The sequence below is a fragment of the Leuresthes tenuis genome, unplaced genomic scaffold (assembly GCF_036924035.1).
Source record: "Leuresthes tenuis unplaced genomic scaffold, fLeuTen1.0.hap1 SCAF_19, whole genome shotgun sequence".
Lineage (NCBI taxonomy): Eukaryota > Metazoa > Chordata > Actinopteri > Atheriniformes > Atherinopsidae > Leuresthes > Leuresthes tenuis.
Genome location: NW_027325373.1, coordinates 15426659 through 15443027, shown reverse-complemented (window position 1 = coordinate 15443027; position 16369 = coordinate 15426659). Strand labels below are relative to the sequence as shown.

At 39.1% G+C, this 16369-nt stretch overlaps 1 protein-coding gene across 3 annotated transcripts in view; it reads right to left on the bottom strand.

Annotated features, from left to right (window-relative positions):
- The window catches only part of arhgap24 (Rho GTPase activating protein 24), a 67267-nt gene that overhangs the window by 20047 nt on the left and 30851 nt on the right, over nt 1–16369 (bottom strand). Inside the window, exon 1 of one of the 3 annotated variants that reach the window (XM_072371714.1) lies at nt 7708–7991. The exons of 1 other annotated variant lie outside the window; for it this stretch is intronic. In XM_072371714.1, coding sequence (XP_072227815.1) covers nt 7708–7729 — 22 coding nt within the window. In that variant the 5' untranslated portion in view covers nt 7730–7991. Of the gene's footprint in view, nt 1–1328; nt 1427–7707; nt 7992–16369 lie in introns of those variants that run through there. One more of the 3 variants, XM_072371713.1, reaches the window with a different exon arrangement.

The following is a 16369-nucleotide window of genomic DNA, read 5'->3' as shown; positions in this document are numbered from 1 at the left end:
ACAACAGCTGATTGCTGTCACATCTAAAACCCGTCTGTAGTTACCAGAACGGGACGCTGAGTTACCCCAGCCTTTCTGTTGCAGCCACGGCTGTGCAGCTTAGAGCCTGTCAATATATACCTATCATCATCTTTTTCAAAAAAGCATGCATGTGTTACATCAGGTCTGACAAGTCAAGTCAGATTTCTTTGTCATTTCAACAATATTTGCTACACTGTGAAACAAACTAGTGTGCCTCCAGGACCATAGTGCAACGACTACATAGTAAAAAGCAGCATGACAATAAAAGCAGAATAGGCTGAACCTGTAAGATGTTGGCAGGCTGATCTTTTATTCTCAGACAGGGGGTCAGGCCACCTGTTTCTTTGTTTTAATCTTCTTGCTAACAAAACAAATCGTGTGTGGATTACCGCTTCATACTTCATGGACACATGAGAGCAGAATGGGAAACTTTTCATTGTCCTGTTAGCAGCAAAGAAGGTGAAACATATTTACAACTGTTCAACTGATGTCGTAATTTTGGAGAAAAAACTTTAAATACAGGTGACATAGGTGACAGCAGTTTAAAATCCAACGACGTAACAAATGAAAATCTCATTCCAAGAGTTTGGCCACAAAAAATTTGGTTTACAAACCACTGCTTCTTCATACTGAAAAAGGCATCAAAGAGTTAAAAATGTCCTAAAATATTTGTATTCACAAAGTGGAGGACTTCTTGTAAAAACGTTAAGTTCTTCCAGACTTTGATTGTGTTTCTTGCCAAGTGGAGGAAACAGCTGCTGCTGGCCCTGAAAACAATACAGACAGTGTAACTACCTCGTTTAGCTTGAATTGACAAAAATATATGTCATATTCTCCCAGTCTGTACTTGTGTGTTTGTATGGTGGGAGATTTAACGAATACAATGTTGTCTGTTCTGTTTTGTCTGCAAGAGTGTTCTGTTTGCTGCAAGTAGGGGCAAGTTGAGATTCAATAATGTGTCTAATGATAGTCTTCTCAGAAGTCCGAGCATCATAAATACCTCCAACATAACAGGAAGTCACTCCTCGAGCAGCAAGCCGCAGTACATGGCAAAATGTGCATTCATATGAACTGATGATGAGTATCAAAAGAGGAAAACAAATGCCACTATGATCTTGAGCTTCTTTACACCTTTTTATATTCACTCGTCAGTATTTTCATCACCACATGATCTAATCCGTCTGTAAAATGCTGCTGTTACAACAAAGGAGGATGGTAGTTAATATCTGGAGAAACACATCCAGTATATTGTATAAATGTGATGGTAGGCTTTTTAAAAGGCTCAAATAATGTACTGATAATGTTACCTTGATGTGAGGATGGTATACCAGATAATCCATACTGTGGTAAACTATGAATCGCCTGATGAACCACCTCCATGCCTCGCCTCGCTCACACTCAGTCCAGAAAAGAGGCTTCCTGAGTGGGTTTACAAAGTCCTGGCTGCCTGGGTTAACTTAAGGATATGAGCTTTTGAGTGGAAGAGCTGCTCTGCTAGTTTTTGGCCTGGCTCAGAGTGAGTGAGTGAGCACAGCTGAGAGGGTGTGAAAGAGAAAGGGAGGGGGGAGGGATGTGAGGTTTGAAGAGGGGGTTGGTGAATATTCACACACACTTAAGCACTGTATGGGAACAATGGGCAGATCTTTCTGAAGGCTTAGGTTTAAGAACACCACAGTTTGACTAAGGGCATGACCCCCTAAGAAAACATGGGATCTCCCATTGATGCTGCAATGTTTTCTTTAACATCTTACACTGATAAGAGCATAGAAATGTCCTCATAATGACCTTTTGCTTGCGGAATCAAATAAAAATACTGACACCATTGATACTTTATGTATAGCATGGTAAGTCATGTTACCTCACAATCCTTTAAAAGCTTTCTCTCATACTTTGTTCTTCTTTTTCCCCACTTTTTCCAAGTGTATGCTGCAAATAAATTAAAACTCTTAAAAAGTTAATCAAAACGTATAACTTAAAAAAAATGTAGTTAAAGAGTTGAAAATGTGCTGAACCGAATGAAAAAAATCACTCAAAGAACTGATTAATCCTAAAACTCGTTATCTATTGCTTTGTGTTATTAAAGGTGTTGACTGTTAATTAAATGTTGACTGTTTTTTCTACCTGAAAATAGTTTGAATTTTTATAAAGATGGTGAATATGTGCGTATCAAAATTAAAGCATATGTCTATTAAAGCAGGGTCTTTCTCTTAAAGAAATAAAAAATATTTCAATTAAAAAAGTAATTGATTAAAAAGCTGTTTATGATGGGAAAAAATGAAAGGAATCAAATATTTGCTGCTTCCTGCTTTGAAAATCTACTCAGATTGGTTGCTTTAATGTTGACAACCCTCTCAGTATCTTTGTAAATATAATCATATCTCTTTAATAGCAGGGTGTGCTCATTTGTGCCAATCATACTCCGGGTACTAGTGCCACAAGTATTGAACAAATAGCTGCTTTGCTTGAGCTACTTTACTTAGAATAAAGGTGGTGTCGGACAGCGTGTCAAGATCAAGATCACATCATCATAAATTTTCAAGAGGTTTTGTTTTATTGCAGGATAATTGATTAAGTTACTAGCCTTTTATACCAGTTTAACCCCAGATTTATAGACTCAGCTATTAAACAATCAATTTACAGCAATATCAATAAGGAAATAAGTTGTTTTTTACCCTTCTTTACAATCAGGTGACATTGGAAACCAGTTGTGTTGGTTGAAAAATGTCAAATGATGAAGAAATTTAAATCATATCAAATATTGCTCTCTCCTATTCATAAAACCTATACATTCAATACAAGCTTATCATGCTGCACAGCCTCCTGATGTGCTGCTCCTCCCTCTGCAGCTACATCCTCCTATGTGTCTGTAATGGGTGTCCCATTTCACCTGACCCCTGGTAAGGTATCGATGGCTAATTGTCTTCCTGGTGTCATGGTGGTCTCTGACTGTCAATAGACATAAGCTGAGGACAGGCAACACAACATTAGCTTTTACCTGAGTCCCCAAAGATATTATCTGGTGGAGAACACAGACTCCATAGAGTTACGATGGCTATCCATTACCATCTGATGCTGAATGAGAAATAAGTGAGTCGCAGTGGTGAGGTCAAAGAGGACAAGGACTGTAGCACTACTGTCTCTTTACAGACTCCCCCCTTGGGGAGTGGGTAATCATGGCACAAAAAATAGACAGTAATGGCCACATCAACTCTAGGTTCAATGTATCATTTGGTGCTGACAGGTTACCTGATACCGCGACTGCTTGAGACCACAAGATTACACACAACAGTCCAGGAAGTCAAAGTAGGAAAGTGATAGTTATAAATCTTTATTCATATATACAGAAAATCTACTTGATAAAGGTTGAGAGATTCTGTCAGCAGATATTTACCCATCCTTTCCATGCCACTGGTCAAATGCAGCTGGTTTGTGGTATTCATGAGAAAAGTTCTAATGGGTTGTTATGAGGACAAGCTGGGAAGCATTGGGCCAGTCCGTTCAGGGAGGTCACCGGGCTGTCAAAGAGCCAAGCGTCTCCATTCTGATTTCATGCCAACTAAATAAAGAGCTATGTCTGTGTGTCCTGCCAGGGCTGCTGTAAATATATCATTATGTAAGGGGAATCAATTTCCACTTTGGAAAAAGGAAACACGGCTTGGACTGGACTTAAAGCCAAGAGCTTGTAACATGGGTTGGCATGATAATCATAAAGACTGCAGACTCATATGTACAGTTAAAATAAGCTGTACATTCAACTGCAACAAAACTCACACCAGCAAGTTTCATCATATTGATATTATTTACCACAATATATTTTTACACTCTATCTTAAAGGAACATATTTCTTCTAGCATCTGTACAAGAAAAAGAATGAATAATTTCATCACTCAGAATATACTATTATAAGTTTCCTAAAACTGGTGTTCAGACTTCGCTGTATTAGAATAGGGAAGGAAAATTTGAATGAAACTTAAAATAATAATGATTTGCTTTGGATAACAGTTGTAACAGGATGTGAAGTGTGGAATTTGTAGTAAATGTACTTCACACTTAAACTACGACTTTGTTTCAAAACTGACCAAAACATTTGCAAATATAAATCACAAGTGACATTTATGGAAGCTCCCTGACAATAGTTATTAGCCACAAAATTTCTGTTGAGCCTTTTTATTTCTGTGGTGATGAGGAGTAAAACATGAGATTGATTTAAGAGTAAATCCAAACAACACTCGTAAGGTTTGTTAAAATACCAGAATCCTTATGCGTGAACCCTTTAGAGCACTGACATCTTCAGTGAGTACTGACCGGGGCATTAATATCCCATTAAAATGTTAGGAGTGTTGACGTTTCGTGAGGGCTGGCAGCTGTTGTCACTTGAATACAAGCATGAAATGCTGGGAGGCTGAAACATTACTTTAGTGATGCAAGCACAGTGCTACCAGAGGAAGCTTCTGGAAAACCTCAGTACATAAAGATCAAGAGGAAAACCTTGAGCACCTCAGTGCTGCATTGTGCATTTACAGTGTATAAAACATGAAGGCATTTTCACAGTGATAAACATATCTTACATTGACAGCTCATCAATATCTCATGCACCCGTGGCCACAAGACTGTAAATCTGTATCAAGCACATGCCAGGAATTTGTTAGGCACTTTACAAAACCCAAACAAGTGATCTCCCATGCTTGTCCATTATCTAAAATTGTTAAGAGGATGTTATCAAATTGAAGGCTGATAAACACACAGTGCATGAACGGATGCAAGTGAAAGAGATATTTTTAGGGGAGGGAAAAAAAGCCAGGCAATGTGCTAATGAATTATAGGTATGCGTGATAATGAATAAAACAGGGATTGACAAATCTCTCTGGGCTTGAAGAAGGGGTTGTGAACCCTCTTTCATCGACGCCAGAGAATGAAACAAAGAGTGGACTTGACAAAGTGCCAGTTGCATTGTCTAATAATACCTTCTAATATCACCTTTCAGCACTCATGACGGCTTCAGGGGAGATGCACACCTGCACTCCCTGCAGTCAAAATAGGTAGGCTGAGTTAGCCTGGTCTTTTAGAAGCCCTTTGAACCTCACAGGCAAGGTTATAGTAACCTGACTTCTAGTCTGTTGTGTCTAATTGAGGTAGAGCAGCTTACTGACTCGAATTTCCCACTGACAAAACAAAGATAGTTTCAGTTTCAAGCTCTGAGTATGCTTATAGTTCTACTCATAACCAAAAAAACAATCCTGATAGCTGACTAATTAAACAGATTTCCCATCAAATCCAGTCAGCAAAAGTAACTCAGCTGCAAAGTGAATTCACTCGGATTACATGTCATGGAAGCATTAATCAGCATTTTCATTTGCTTGATTGCTTTAGGAGATTGAGAGCGCTGTCATAGGAAAACATTATTTTGATAAAAAATAGAAATAAATCAGACTGACATTCATCACTACTCTATTTTTCTGTTTGGATATTGGTGAGGTGGAACATAAGAAATTAAGTTTCAAAAGCAGAGGCATCTTCGTCACCGTTTAATAGGATACTCCTCTGTTTGTGGACGAACTCTATGGTATGCAAACAAAACCATAATTTATTTGCTATTGGGACAGCCTGTGGTTTCCAGCTTCCACAAGAGAGGCTTGTTTGCATTTTGCCCATTGCAGCAGTGCTGTCCGTGATGCCTCTCTTCATCGTTTCCTCTGACAGAGCTGTCCGAATCACCTGAAAGGGCTGCACTGCAGAGTAAGGGGGCACACAAGCGTGGTCAGATACAGCGATTGCTGGTGATGTAACAGGAAAGATGCAGAAATGCTGACGGCGAGGCTGGCTCTGTGTCTGTTTGAGTGTGCGTTGCTGAACATTGCTGATGTTGTTCTGTCAGTTTTTTTAGGTTGAAACCTGCATGCTGGTGCTGCAGCGTTGTCGCACATAAATGTTGTGTTTGAAATCTCCAAATAATCTAAAATGGCAGCCTTTATTAGTAATCAAAACTGAACAAAAAGTCAGTTTTGATTAAAGACAACTGCAGATTTTTTTGATTAAACGTTTGATCTATCAAATTCCTGAAAATTGTCATTTCTAAGGCAGGAATTCAGCTGACTGAATTGCTTTCTCAGTTGGAGTAGTTCATTCACAAGAAGCTCATTTTTAAAGGTTTCAACACTGCCCTCAACTTTCAGTAAAGCTTCCCTAACATCAGATGTAAAACACCCACGATGAGGAAAAAAGAAAAGATTATCCAGAATTTACTATTCGGTAATTATATGTTCAATTTGTTTTAGTTTTTCTTTTCATTCTCTTTCTCATGAAGAAATAAATGCCATGCACACTGATCTCTCAGTGTGAGCTTGTCATTCAGTGTTCTTAGCTCATCAGTCATCACTTGCTGCCCCCAGCAACCAAGTAACTATAAACATAATTGTACTTCATCCAATGAAATCTAGTTAAAAAAAATTCACAAGGGAACCGATTCGGGTTGCATCAGCTAAATTCTGGCTGCCACAGTGGGAAGATTTAAGCAGATTTCTTTGGATTCTTGCTTTTCAGCTTTCTATCATCTTAAAAAACAAACTCTGAACAATATTCAATATATTGTAAACATTTCACGGGCTGTTTTCAGATTTTCTCTCTTACTTAAGTCTCAACTGTCCTCACCTCAATCCACAACTCTTGAAATGTCATTTCTGCTCCAACATTCTGTCTAATACGGAATTTCTTCTGTCTCCTTCCTCTCCCATCTGTTGCTTCAGATTTTTTGCATGAGAACGTTTCTACCAGAATGGATTAACAGGCAGACTGGGAGCTATCAATTCAGCAGTCTGTTCTGTTATCTGCCTCAAGCAGCCAAGCAAAGTGAAATTTGACCCAGCCAAGAGAATGCTTTTGTAGAAAGCTTGATTTTTCTTCCTCTTGTAAAAAGATTTTCCTCAGCTATACATCTTGAGCAACCAACTTGGGTGACATTTAAATCACATATGTCATTTAGAAACTTGTAGTTATTTTCATTTGATGTCTTTCCAGAGGTGCCAGGTTATTTTTGAGACTGGGCAGTTTTGCAGTCGACAAAACTGATGAGGTTACCTAACTTTGTCTTTTCTCTTCTCTTTTTTAAGGTTGGCATACGATCTGTTTATCGCAGCAACTTCTCAAGTTTGTGAAGTATGGGGAAACCCTAAAGTTAATGATATTAGTGAAGCGACACCTGCTTAGCTGACAATTCCAAGGATTTCATTTTACAACAAACTGAACAAATTCAGTAAAGAAGATTTGTTTCACTTCCTGTCAGTAAAGTGTTACTCAGTCTATGAAATAGTATTGTTGATCGATTTCTTGCAAAGAATGGATGATTTTGTCAAAAATACATAGAATCAGAGAACATATTTCCAGATGTTGGTATTTAATCTGAAATATTAGTCACAGTAATTGTAAACTATACTTTGTTAAACTCCCATCTGCTGACATGCTGCATATGAACAAGACACTTCATGGAAAAAGAGTATTGCAACTCATTTACAAGTAGATTTGTGTCTAAAGACATGCAAAGGCGCCTGAGAAACTCTTTGCCCCATCCTTTAGCTGCAACTGACACCAAAAACCCATCTAAGTCTAATAATATCTCAGCCATCATAATGCAGCAGTCCAAACCAGATGCAAATGTGTTAATGTTTGCCACAGCTATGCAAAAAGACACACCTGGGTTTGAGTTAAGATCCATGGGAAGCAGACGAAGATGTACCCCCCTCTGAGCTGGGGGTTGAGGGAGCAAAAGCCACGCTCTTGCTGCTGACCGCCGGCCCCCAGGTGCCGCTTCTTCATCTGTTCTCGTTCTGTGCCACAGATACTTTAGGACTTATCTCCTCCTGTTTCTGCTAAGACACACTCCACCGCGCCTCATATCTCTCCTCCACCTCATACAACTTTTGCCTACAACTTCATTATGTTGAGTCAAAGGCAGGTCACTGTGACACTCTGATCAGCAGCAGAAGCAGCAGCAGCAATGCGAGGTCAGGCTGAGGCTATTCTGTCCACCTCTCCCCGGAAGCCTTTCCTCTAAATTTCTGTCAAGGGAGCTGAAACTGCAAAGGAAGCATGTTTCTGAGAGAAATGGAAGAAGTGTAGGACAGAGAACAGCGAGTGAAACGACAAGCCGAAGGCAAGATGGTGTGTCTGCTCTTTTCTGAAGGAAGGGAGACGGGTGGGAGCTGACTTGAAGGGAGGTGGAGGCAACATAAATCAAGCAGCCCTCCCTAAAGTGGGGACCTGTAAATCTGGTGAACGAAGAGTGGGCACTCAGCCAAATGACTCATCCACAGTGCTCTATAAATACTGCCGTGCAGGGTCGGCAGGCCTGTTGCTACTGGAGGCCAAGAAACCCTGAGACACTGGGGCTTCTCCCTCTGGACGGAAAGTCTTTAATGACTTCCTTATCTTTAAGGCTTGTTGGTGAATCCCACATCGCTGATAATCCATCAAATGAGCGGGAGCGTCTCTTTAAACATGGCTTCAAGAGGTAATAGACCAACAGAACTGTATCTGTTGGAAGGAGGGTGGGGGGCCCTAAATATTTATCTGGAGAATAAATCTGTTTACATACCTCAGGTGTGGACATTCAAATCAAGAGCCTTTCATCACACAAACACTGTAACAGTCAAGTCAGAGACTCATCAGTAGAGCCCTAAATGTGCCCTGAGTGAGACCTGGGCCAACCTGATACATGTGGGAGGCAGGGGTCGTACATGGGGGTCAGAGTGGGAGGCTGATAGTGGAGACCGGAATGTGACATGTCAAATGCCGATTCCCTCAATAAGGCTGTTATGAAAGCATCTGAGCTTCCTGACCTGTTCCTGTTTCTCTCTGTAACTTGGCCTGATTTCAGGACTCTGTGCATTTTCTCTAGAGGATCTCATTCTGCAGTCTTACACACATGAATAATGATGCATGAACACAAATCAGGAGGAGGAAGGAGGCCTGGAATTCTTTCACTAGAGCGTAAACGAGACTATAGCGAATATTTCAAACAGCTACAACCCACAAAAGGTATGCAACTGATTGTTTGGTGAGGCTGGATAGTCTCCTGCTTATTGTCATATATATTTTAAAACAAAAGTTAAACATTTCAACTCAACCGATCAGGATGTAAGAGTGCCTGATTGAGATTTAAAATGTTGCACTTAATTAGCATTCTCATTCTCATTCCATTTGTTTGTTTGCTGTCACGGGGACCTGATATATTTTCTTCTCTTAATTTGAAAACTTTTTTAGAAGCTAATGGAGGATGCATCATTAAGTGAAAAAACTGTGCAATATGAAAAAATGTATCAAGCAACAGTTCATATCCACTAATCCCACAGTATCCTTTTGTTCTGTTACTGCAGCTGCCCCTTCGCATTTAATGGTTGATCAATCATGGTTTCATAAAAAATGACCATCTTCATCCCTACAAATAGTGGTAGCCATTATGTGAGCCCAGATGAAAGTGGTTTCATCACTAACATACAAAAGACAAATGAGAAATGCTTGTGTTTTGTTTCAGAGGAGCAAATGTGCCTGTAACCACTGATTAGACTACTGATGAAAACACAGACAGCATATAAATCATATTAATAGAATTTTGTAATTTGTGTATGTAATGCATGTAAGTTATGTCTCTGTGTGGCCCCGTGCTGGACTGGTGACCTGTCCAGGATCTACCCTGCATCACATTTTACTCTAGCCTTAAGGTGAACATTTAACTTTGCATAACAAAGGGAATCGACTATGATTTCATAAGTGGTAATAGCAATTTTAATAATAGCAGTTTTTTTATAGCTTCTTTAGTTTGTCGGTTGCTGTGTATATAACAGACACATATAAGAGCTGTAACAATGTGCTCATTTGATTTTGGGCAACTTAATGTATCAATATATTCCCATAAAATATCTTTAAATCTATTTGATAGCACACAAAAACGTAAACCTCGTGATTTGAGAATCCCCTCTGAGTGGGGCTATAAAATAAAAGTATAAGCCATCACACTTAATAAATGTGTCTGTTGCTCACAAGATAACAGGAAACGGTCAATATTTAGTGCAAATGGAGATTCCACCTCAGTGTCCCTGAACTATACACTCCCCAGAAATTCTGCTTTAATGAGCAGTCTGAGGAAATCCCACACACAGGATGCTTCCTTATCGGGGAGACCAAAGCTCACTTTAACCAACCTGATCATTATAAGCATGTGAACAAGCTCCTCAGTCTGCGATGATTAACAGCCTGCAGCTGCAACTCTGACAGCCTAAACTCCCATGGCACCTCCTGTAAGATACCTTAGGAAACCTGGACAGTGACCTTTTTCTAATCCATAAAGTAATATGAAGTAAGGATGAACAAGCTTCTACCCTTTCAACTAGGCCTATCTATCTGAGAGCAAAAAGATATTACTTTTGCTTTTGAACCAATTGATTCTTTTAAATCCCTTTGACAGGCAGACAGAAATTTTGTCTGGCACCTCGTCAAAGGGATTCGGGGGAATAAAGTTATAACATGTTTGAACATGTTTGAGACCTCAAAATCTTCTGTTTCCCCCATCTGCCGACAGGATTGTCCAGACAGATTTCATCAGTGCAATCTTGTTTTCAGGGGTGACTCCTTTAAACAGCTGTAGAAGCGCTTACAAAAAAAATAAAAAATACAAATGGACTCCCACTGTATATCTGTTACATGTATGGTTTCAACTGACAACATAATCTGCAGAAAAAGTGGCGCCTGTTGTCCTAATTTATGCTATTGAAATGACATGATGCACATCAAGTTTGTGCTTTTCGGCTTGGTGCAGTTGGTTGCAACATTTAGTCTATACCGTTATGCTGCGAGTGTTCAAATAAGACATAATTAGAATATTATCACATTTAAAAACCATGACATTTTCATATGTTCACATAAAACATGACCTCAGCAGAATAACTTTAAAATCGAATCTATTGTAAAGAATTGAACAATACATCACAGCACTTTTAAGTGTTGCATTTCAAAATCTTGAATATTATAGTTACTTGTAACAAAAGATGTCAGAAAAAGTGCAGTGTGGTAAGGGGAAGAATATCATGTTCTTTAGTTAATTTGAGAATAACAACTGCACTTAAATTTGAAACTAAAAGCTCATCAGTACTCTCACTGTAAGGGTTTACTTCTGAAGATTTTCTTCCAAAGGATCCTATTAGCTTTCTCTGGTTCACAGTTTTAGGCTTGATAAGCCCTATCCTGTTTCACTGCTGCCACCTCAATAGTAACAACTTAAGCAAGTGTTCTGAGAATCTCCTCTTCAGACTTTCCCTCTGAATAGAGCATGTGTCTAATAAATATCTGCAACTGCTTCTGGCACCCTCAAGCTATTTTCTGAGTCAGTGTCAGCATTCCTACTCCCCTAAGTTGCAAAGAAATGTTTCAATGAGACAGTTTGTTGTCCCCCAGGATTCAGTAAGGAAAATCTTCAAATGCTTTCTCTCGCCCTCCAATATCTGCTATGAACCCAAGTTTCTGCCATGGCAACAAGGCAGCAACAGCCTCACTGGCCTGCAAATAACTCTGAGGGTAAGGGGAACCAAACAGTTCTAGAGCCTCCTATTTTAAACTGACAGCACTCTTCTTCACTGGCAGCAGTCGTTTGAGCTGCCACCACCGACTATCTTTTAAGCTCCTACCAGGCACTTTTATGGAAAGATGTTTGAACAGGAATAATGGTGCTAAACATGTGGTTTACATCTGGATCTGCTTCAGCTTTAATGTTGTTTTGACTTTACTGCTGTTGGGTCCCATATTACTGACTTGCCCATTTTCATGTGAGCAAGACCTTTGTTCCGACTTTAAGCTAAGGTCTAATCTTTAACTGTTCAGTTGACTTTCAAAGCAAAACCACAAATGTCAGCCTCATTCGGAAGCTAGATGAACAATCAAGACAACTTGTGCAATGTGCTTTGCACAGTCACCAGCACAAAGCCATGTTCTTTATAAGATAGTTTTGTTTTTTTCTTCTTTTGAGTCACTGACTCTGACACTTCTGCTCCAACAGAAATCAAACAAAGCAGACAGCACTCTCAACATTTGAGTCCCTCAGCTTGTTTGAATTTATCATTTTAAGAGGGAAACGATGTAGACACACCACAAGAAATTACTGGACTGCAACTCTTTGCTCACAAATGTCAAAGTAGGAGCATCACCAACCTGTTCCAATCTTTTATGATCCAACTAAAAGAGTTATTGCCATACATTTAGTTTATTTTGACAACAATTACAATTTTAAGCGCTATTGCACTTTTTTGAACACCTGTGTGTATAATCAGTGGTAGCTATATAAATTTCTATTTTGATGCCTTTACTGAAACAAATTGTTGACTTTATCATCCATACAATGCATTAAGTCTAGAATTTAGTATCAGGTTACAGATGCTTCCTCTTATCAGAGCCTTCAGCAGTGAGATACTATTGCAAACATCCCCCAATGCGATCCACCCTGAGGAGAATGTCATTAATGAGGCAGGGGGTGGTGCTGAAAAACAGGTTTTAGATGTTATGCTACAAGGAAAATTGAAAGTTTTAATAAATAATAGATTTGAACAGTAAGAAACATAAATCTGTCGGCTAATTCAATAGGAAAATATATTCTTTGCACCACTGTCATCACTGAATGTGAAAGTGTACACTCACTTTCACTTTAATAATGTCTACTAGCTGTATTTTACTTTTGAGCGATATTCAATCCAGCTTTAAATAGTTGAGATGTTTTGGGGCTCACGCTTTGCTGCAATGACATCAATATGTGACACTTAGTGATACTGAGCAATGGGGGTCATAATTCAAGATATGAGGAGAACAGCAACAAAAAATTGGGATGCTCACAGGCCCCATGTGAGAAATGTCAACAGCAAAAGATTTCCAGGTGCCTGTATGCCGCTTTGTCACAGACAGCAGATTAATGACTTCACACACACACATTGAGAATCGTGTGTAAACATCACAAACATACCCACACATATGACACAATCCACTTCAGATGAGGGAGTAACAGAAGTTCAGTTTTTTGACATTTTTGAAAATGTCATACCGCAAAACAAGTTCTCGAAAGAAAAAGGACTCAGAAAACATTGCACAGGCTCCGAAGACACAGAGTAGTGTGAGGCGTGCAAATACCGGCAGTCGACACATACAAGCCAAACCTTTGTTCATCTGGCTACATTATGCTGCAACAGTAAGATCCATAAAATCTATTTGGCTTTTGTTCCTAATGCAAACATCAATGCTGTTGCTTATATTCCTTCTGGATTTATGAGCATAATAAGCTGTGTGGGCACTTCACACACACCCGATAATTAAGTCACTATATCAGGTTTGAAACACAGCCTCGTTTCTGTCCTGCGTGCCAGAGTAATTTGATCATCGCTATGTGTGTGTTAATATATAGTCTAGCCATGACAGTGAAGTGGGTGTTGGAGGTGTTGCCTGGAGAAGTGATTTTATTTTCAATAAATACGATTCAATTTAATGAAGCAGGATAAGACTCTCGCTGGGCTGCAGGTTGTTCAGTGGGTCTGTTTGCTGTTCATATATCATTTTTTAAATAACCTTCAATAAACCTTTTAGTATCTTTCTTTTCATTTTGACAAACATTTCTAATTCTGAATGGATATTGTATTATGTCAATTATTTTCCCTTCATGTGTTGTCTTTCTCCTTTAAAAGCTATTTGTTTTAAAGTACTCACAATAAATAATCTGAGCATGACTTGCTGTGATGTGATATCTTGGTCATTCCACGTAAACTAAGCCAAAAATATTTCATTTTATTTTCATAGTGGAAAATTAATGTAAATGATGAAAAATAAAGTGATAAAAGCTTGCAAAGGAGGGGTTAGAATAGACGCTTTGATCCAAAGCGATTTACACAGGTAGGGTAAGGGGGTCTTGCCTAAAGACTGCTACTGGATGTATTACCTTTTATGCAGGGGATTTAAACCCAGGTCACCTACATGAAAGGTGGCAATCTTACTACTACACTATCCAATCCCATGTATACGTAACATAATGCTTAATGTTTATGCTGAAGATTTCTTTATATTGTTAAAGAATGGATATACAACAAAAAAGAGATAAAATACTTGTGAAATAACTGATGTTGCTTCTCTCTGGATGCATAACGGCTCGATTTAGAACTGCAGATAGCAGCTGTGAGCACATTATGGGATTGAAGTAGTCCGAGGTATTTTAGACTCTCTATAAACACCATTTTGATATATGAATAAGCCAGAGTAGAGCTGCGGAGGAATGTATAAATATGAAATGATTAAAAACAGATTAATTCTGCCGTCCCACTGAGATAAGCATGATTACTGCGAAAATGCGTCAAAGCTAAAGCTTCACCAGCGGTCACTGGACTTTTATGTACACTCAAGTGGGGGGGCCACACACCATTACATATAGTAAGTGCCAACAGCAGAAGTTATCCATGACTCATTTCACATGAGGGCCTATTCGCAAACCACCTCCATATATCCTGACATTAAACTGTCAATGCGACAGATTCATATGTTTTCTTTATCACTCTGCAGGGGCTTCTTTAAACTAAATGCTGTCACACAGCATGTCATATTCTTACTATCCGTGAACAAGCTGAATAACCGTTTGGCTAATCAAAATGCACTGGTTTGTTTAATTTAAATTCTTCTATGCATCATTCAGTCACCACCTTCACATGCTTACAGTCTATATGCCAGCGTAGCCGGTTCATAAATGATCTTTTTCATCGTGAACAGTACCCTCCTCTGTGTTCACAAAACAGCATGTCTGTCATCAACTCCCAATAATAACCTGTAGTAACAGCCTGGCATTCAGTCATTACAAACAATTAGGATTTGATTTTGTCTTTAATCAGAATAATAATGATAAAAATGGCCTTACTCTCACAGAACCCGTGTTTACTGTCTCAGAGATTTGTCTGCCTAACATGACCACCAGTTGCATTGTGTGAGTAAGACATGCACCTCAGGGACATATGATACTCATCGTTGCAAAGGGCAACTACCCATCAGACATACACATAAAACAGTCACAAAGCAAAGTCTTAATTATTATTCCCGCACAGACTAAAACATTTAACAAAATTTTTTTTAACAAAATGAAGACCCATCAGTTCATGTTTGTATTGGTTGCAAAGTAGGTGAGACCGAGCTGTAAAGAAATGAGAAAATGAATTATTAAAATGTAAAGAAAACTTTTGTGGGCAAAATAATCTTAACTCAAGGATTCCTGCTGGAGTAGCTCGCTTTTACATTGACAAGTTTGTTAAAGGGTGTGTTCGCTGATATTTTATACTGAAATATTCTTTGTTACACTATCTCCTCACTGAAGTGATTGAAATGGTTTGACAATGCCCCTGAAAAAGATCAAAGTAAAAGGGCACTTAAGAAAATTTTGAATATTTCAATCATGTTATCAAAAGCATCATTATAGAATAAAGTGACATTGCTTCCTTATGTGTCAATACATGCAAACAGATTACTAAAAGAAAGCATGTTCCTCATGATCTCCTATTAAGTATAGTTGTAAGTATTGTCGTACCTTACAGAACCACACGAGGGCACTCTAACCCTGTATTCAGAAACGGTCCCCTCTATATCCTGATTTCTGAATAACTCACATTTAAAATGGAAAAATGTCTGCAGATCACATTGTTTTATATAAGATAGAGCCAGATAAACTATTTTACGCTAGTAGAAGAGGAGGTTCTGCTCTTGAAGTACGAATTGTGTACTTTATAAGCTTTGCCCTTCAAACAGAAGTTAAGCTTGAAGCCATCCACAACAATATGACCGCAGGGTTTCCTCATGAATTAAGGGCTGGTGACCTCTAGGGATGAGCTGGGAAATATTCCCATAATTCAGCACTGGTCTCTTGCCATGACCTGACCAGCTACCCCAACCAGAGAAACAGAGAAACTCAGAGCCAAAGACCGGGCCTGAGGCAAAGAGGGAAACTCATACCAGAGTCAAAGCCTTGTTTATTGGCGCTTGGGGAAAGACATGCACACTGTTTCCCCATCAAAAACACGGCGGGGAGTGTTTCCTGTGTTGATTCTTGTTTTATAGGAACAGGATGATTAATCACAGTTGCATGCAAGGGAGTGACATTTAGCTACAGACATGTATTGAGCTCAGGTAAAAGAAACAAAGACTGTGCCATTTGGCCTGAATTCAGAATTAGCATTTTGCAGGTTCTGCTTGCTCACGGTAAAGTTCAGAGCTCGTGCAGCTGCATTATGATGATTTTGGGCTGTCTTCACGGGGTTCAGCATCAGATAAAAGTCCACAGTGAACAGGAAGTTCTGAT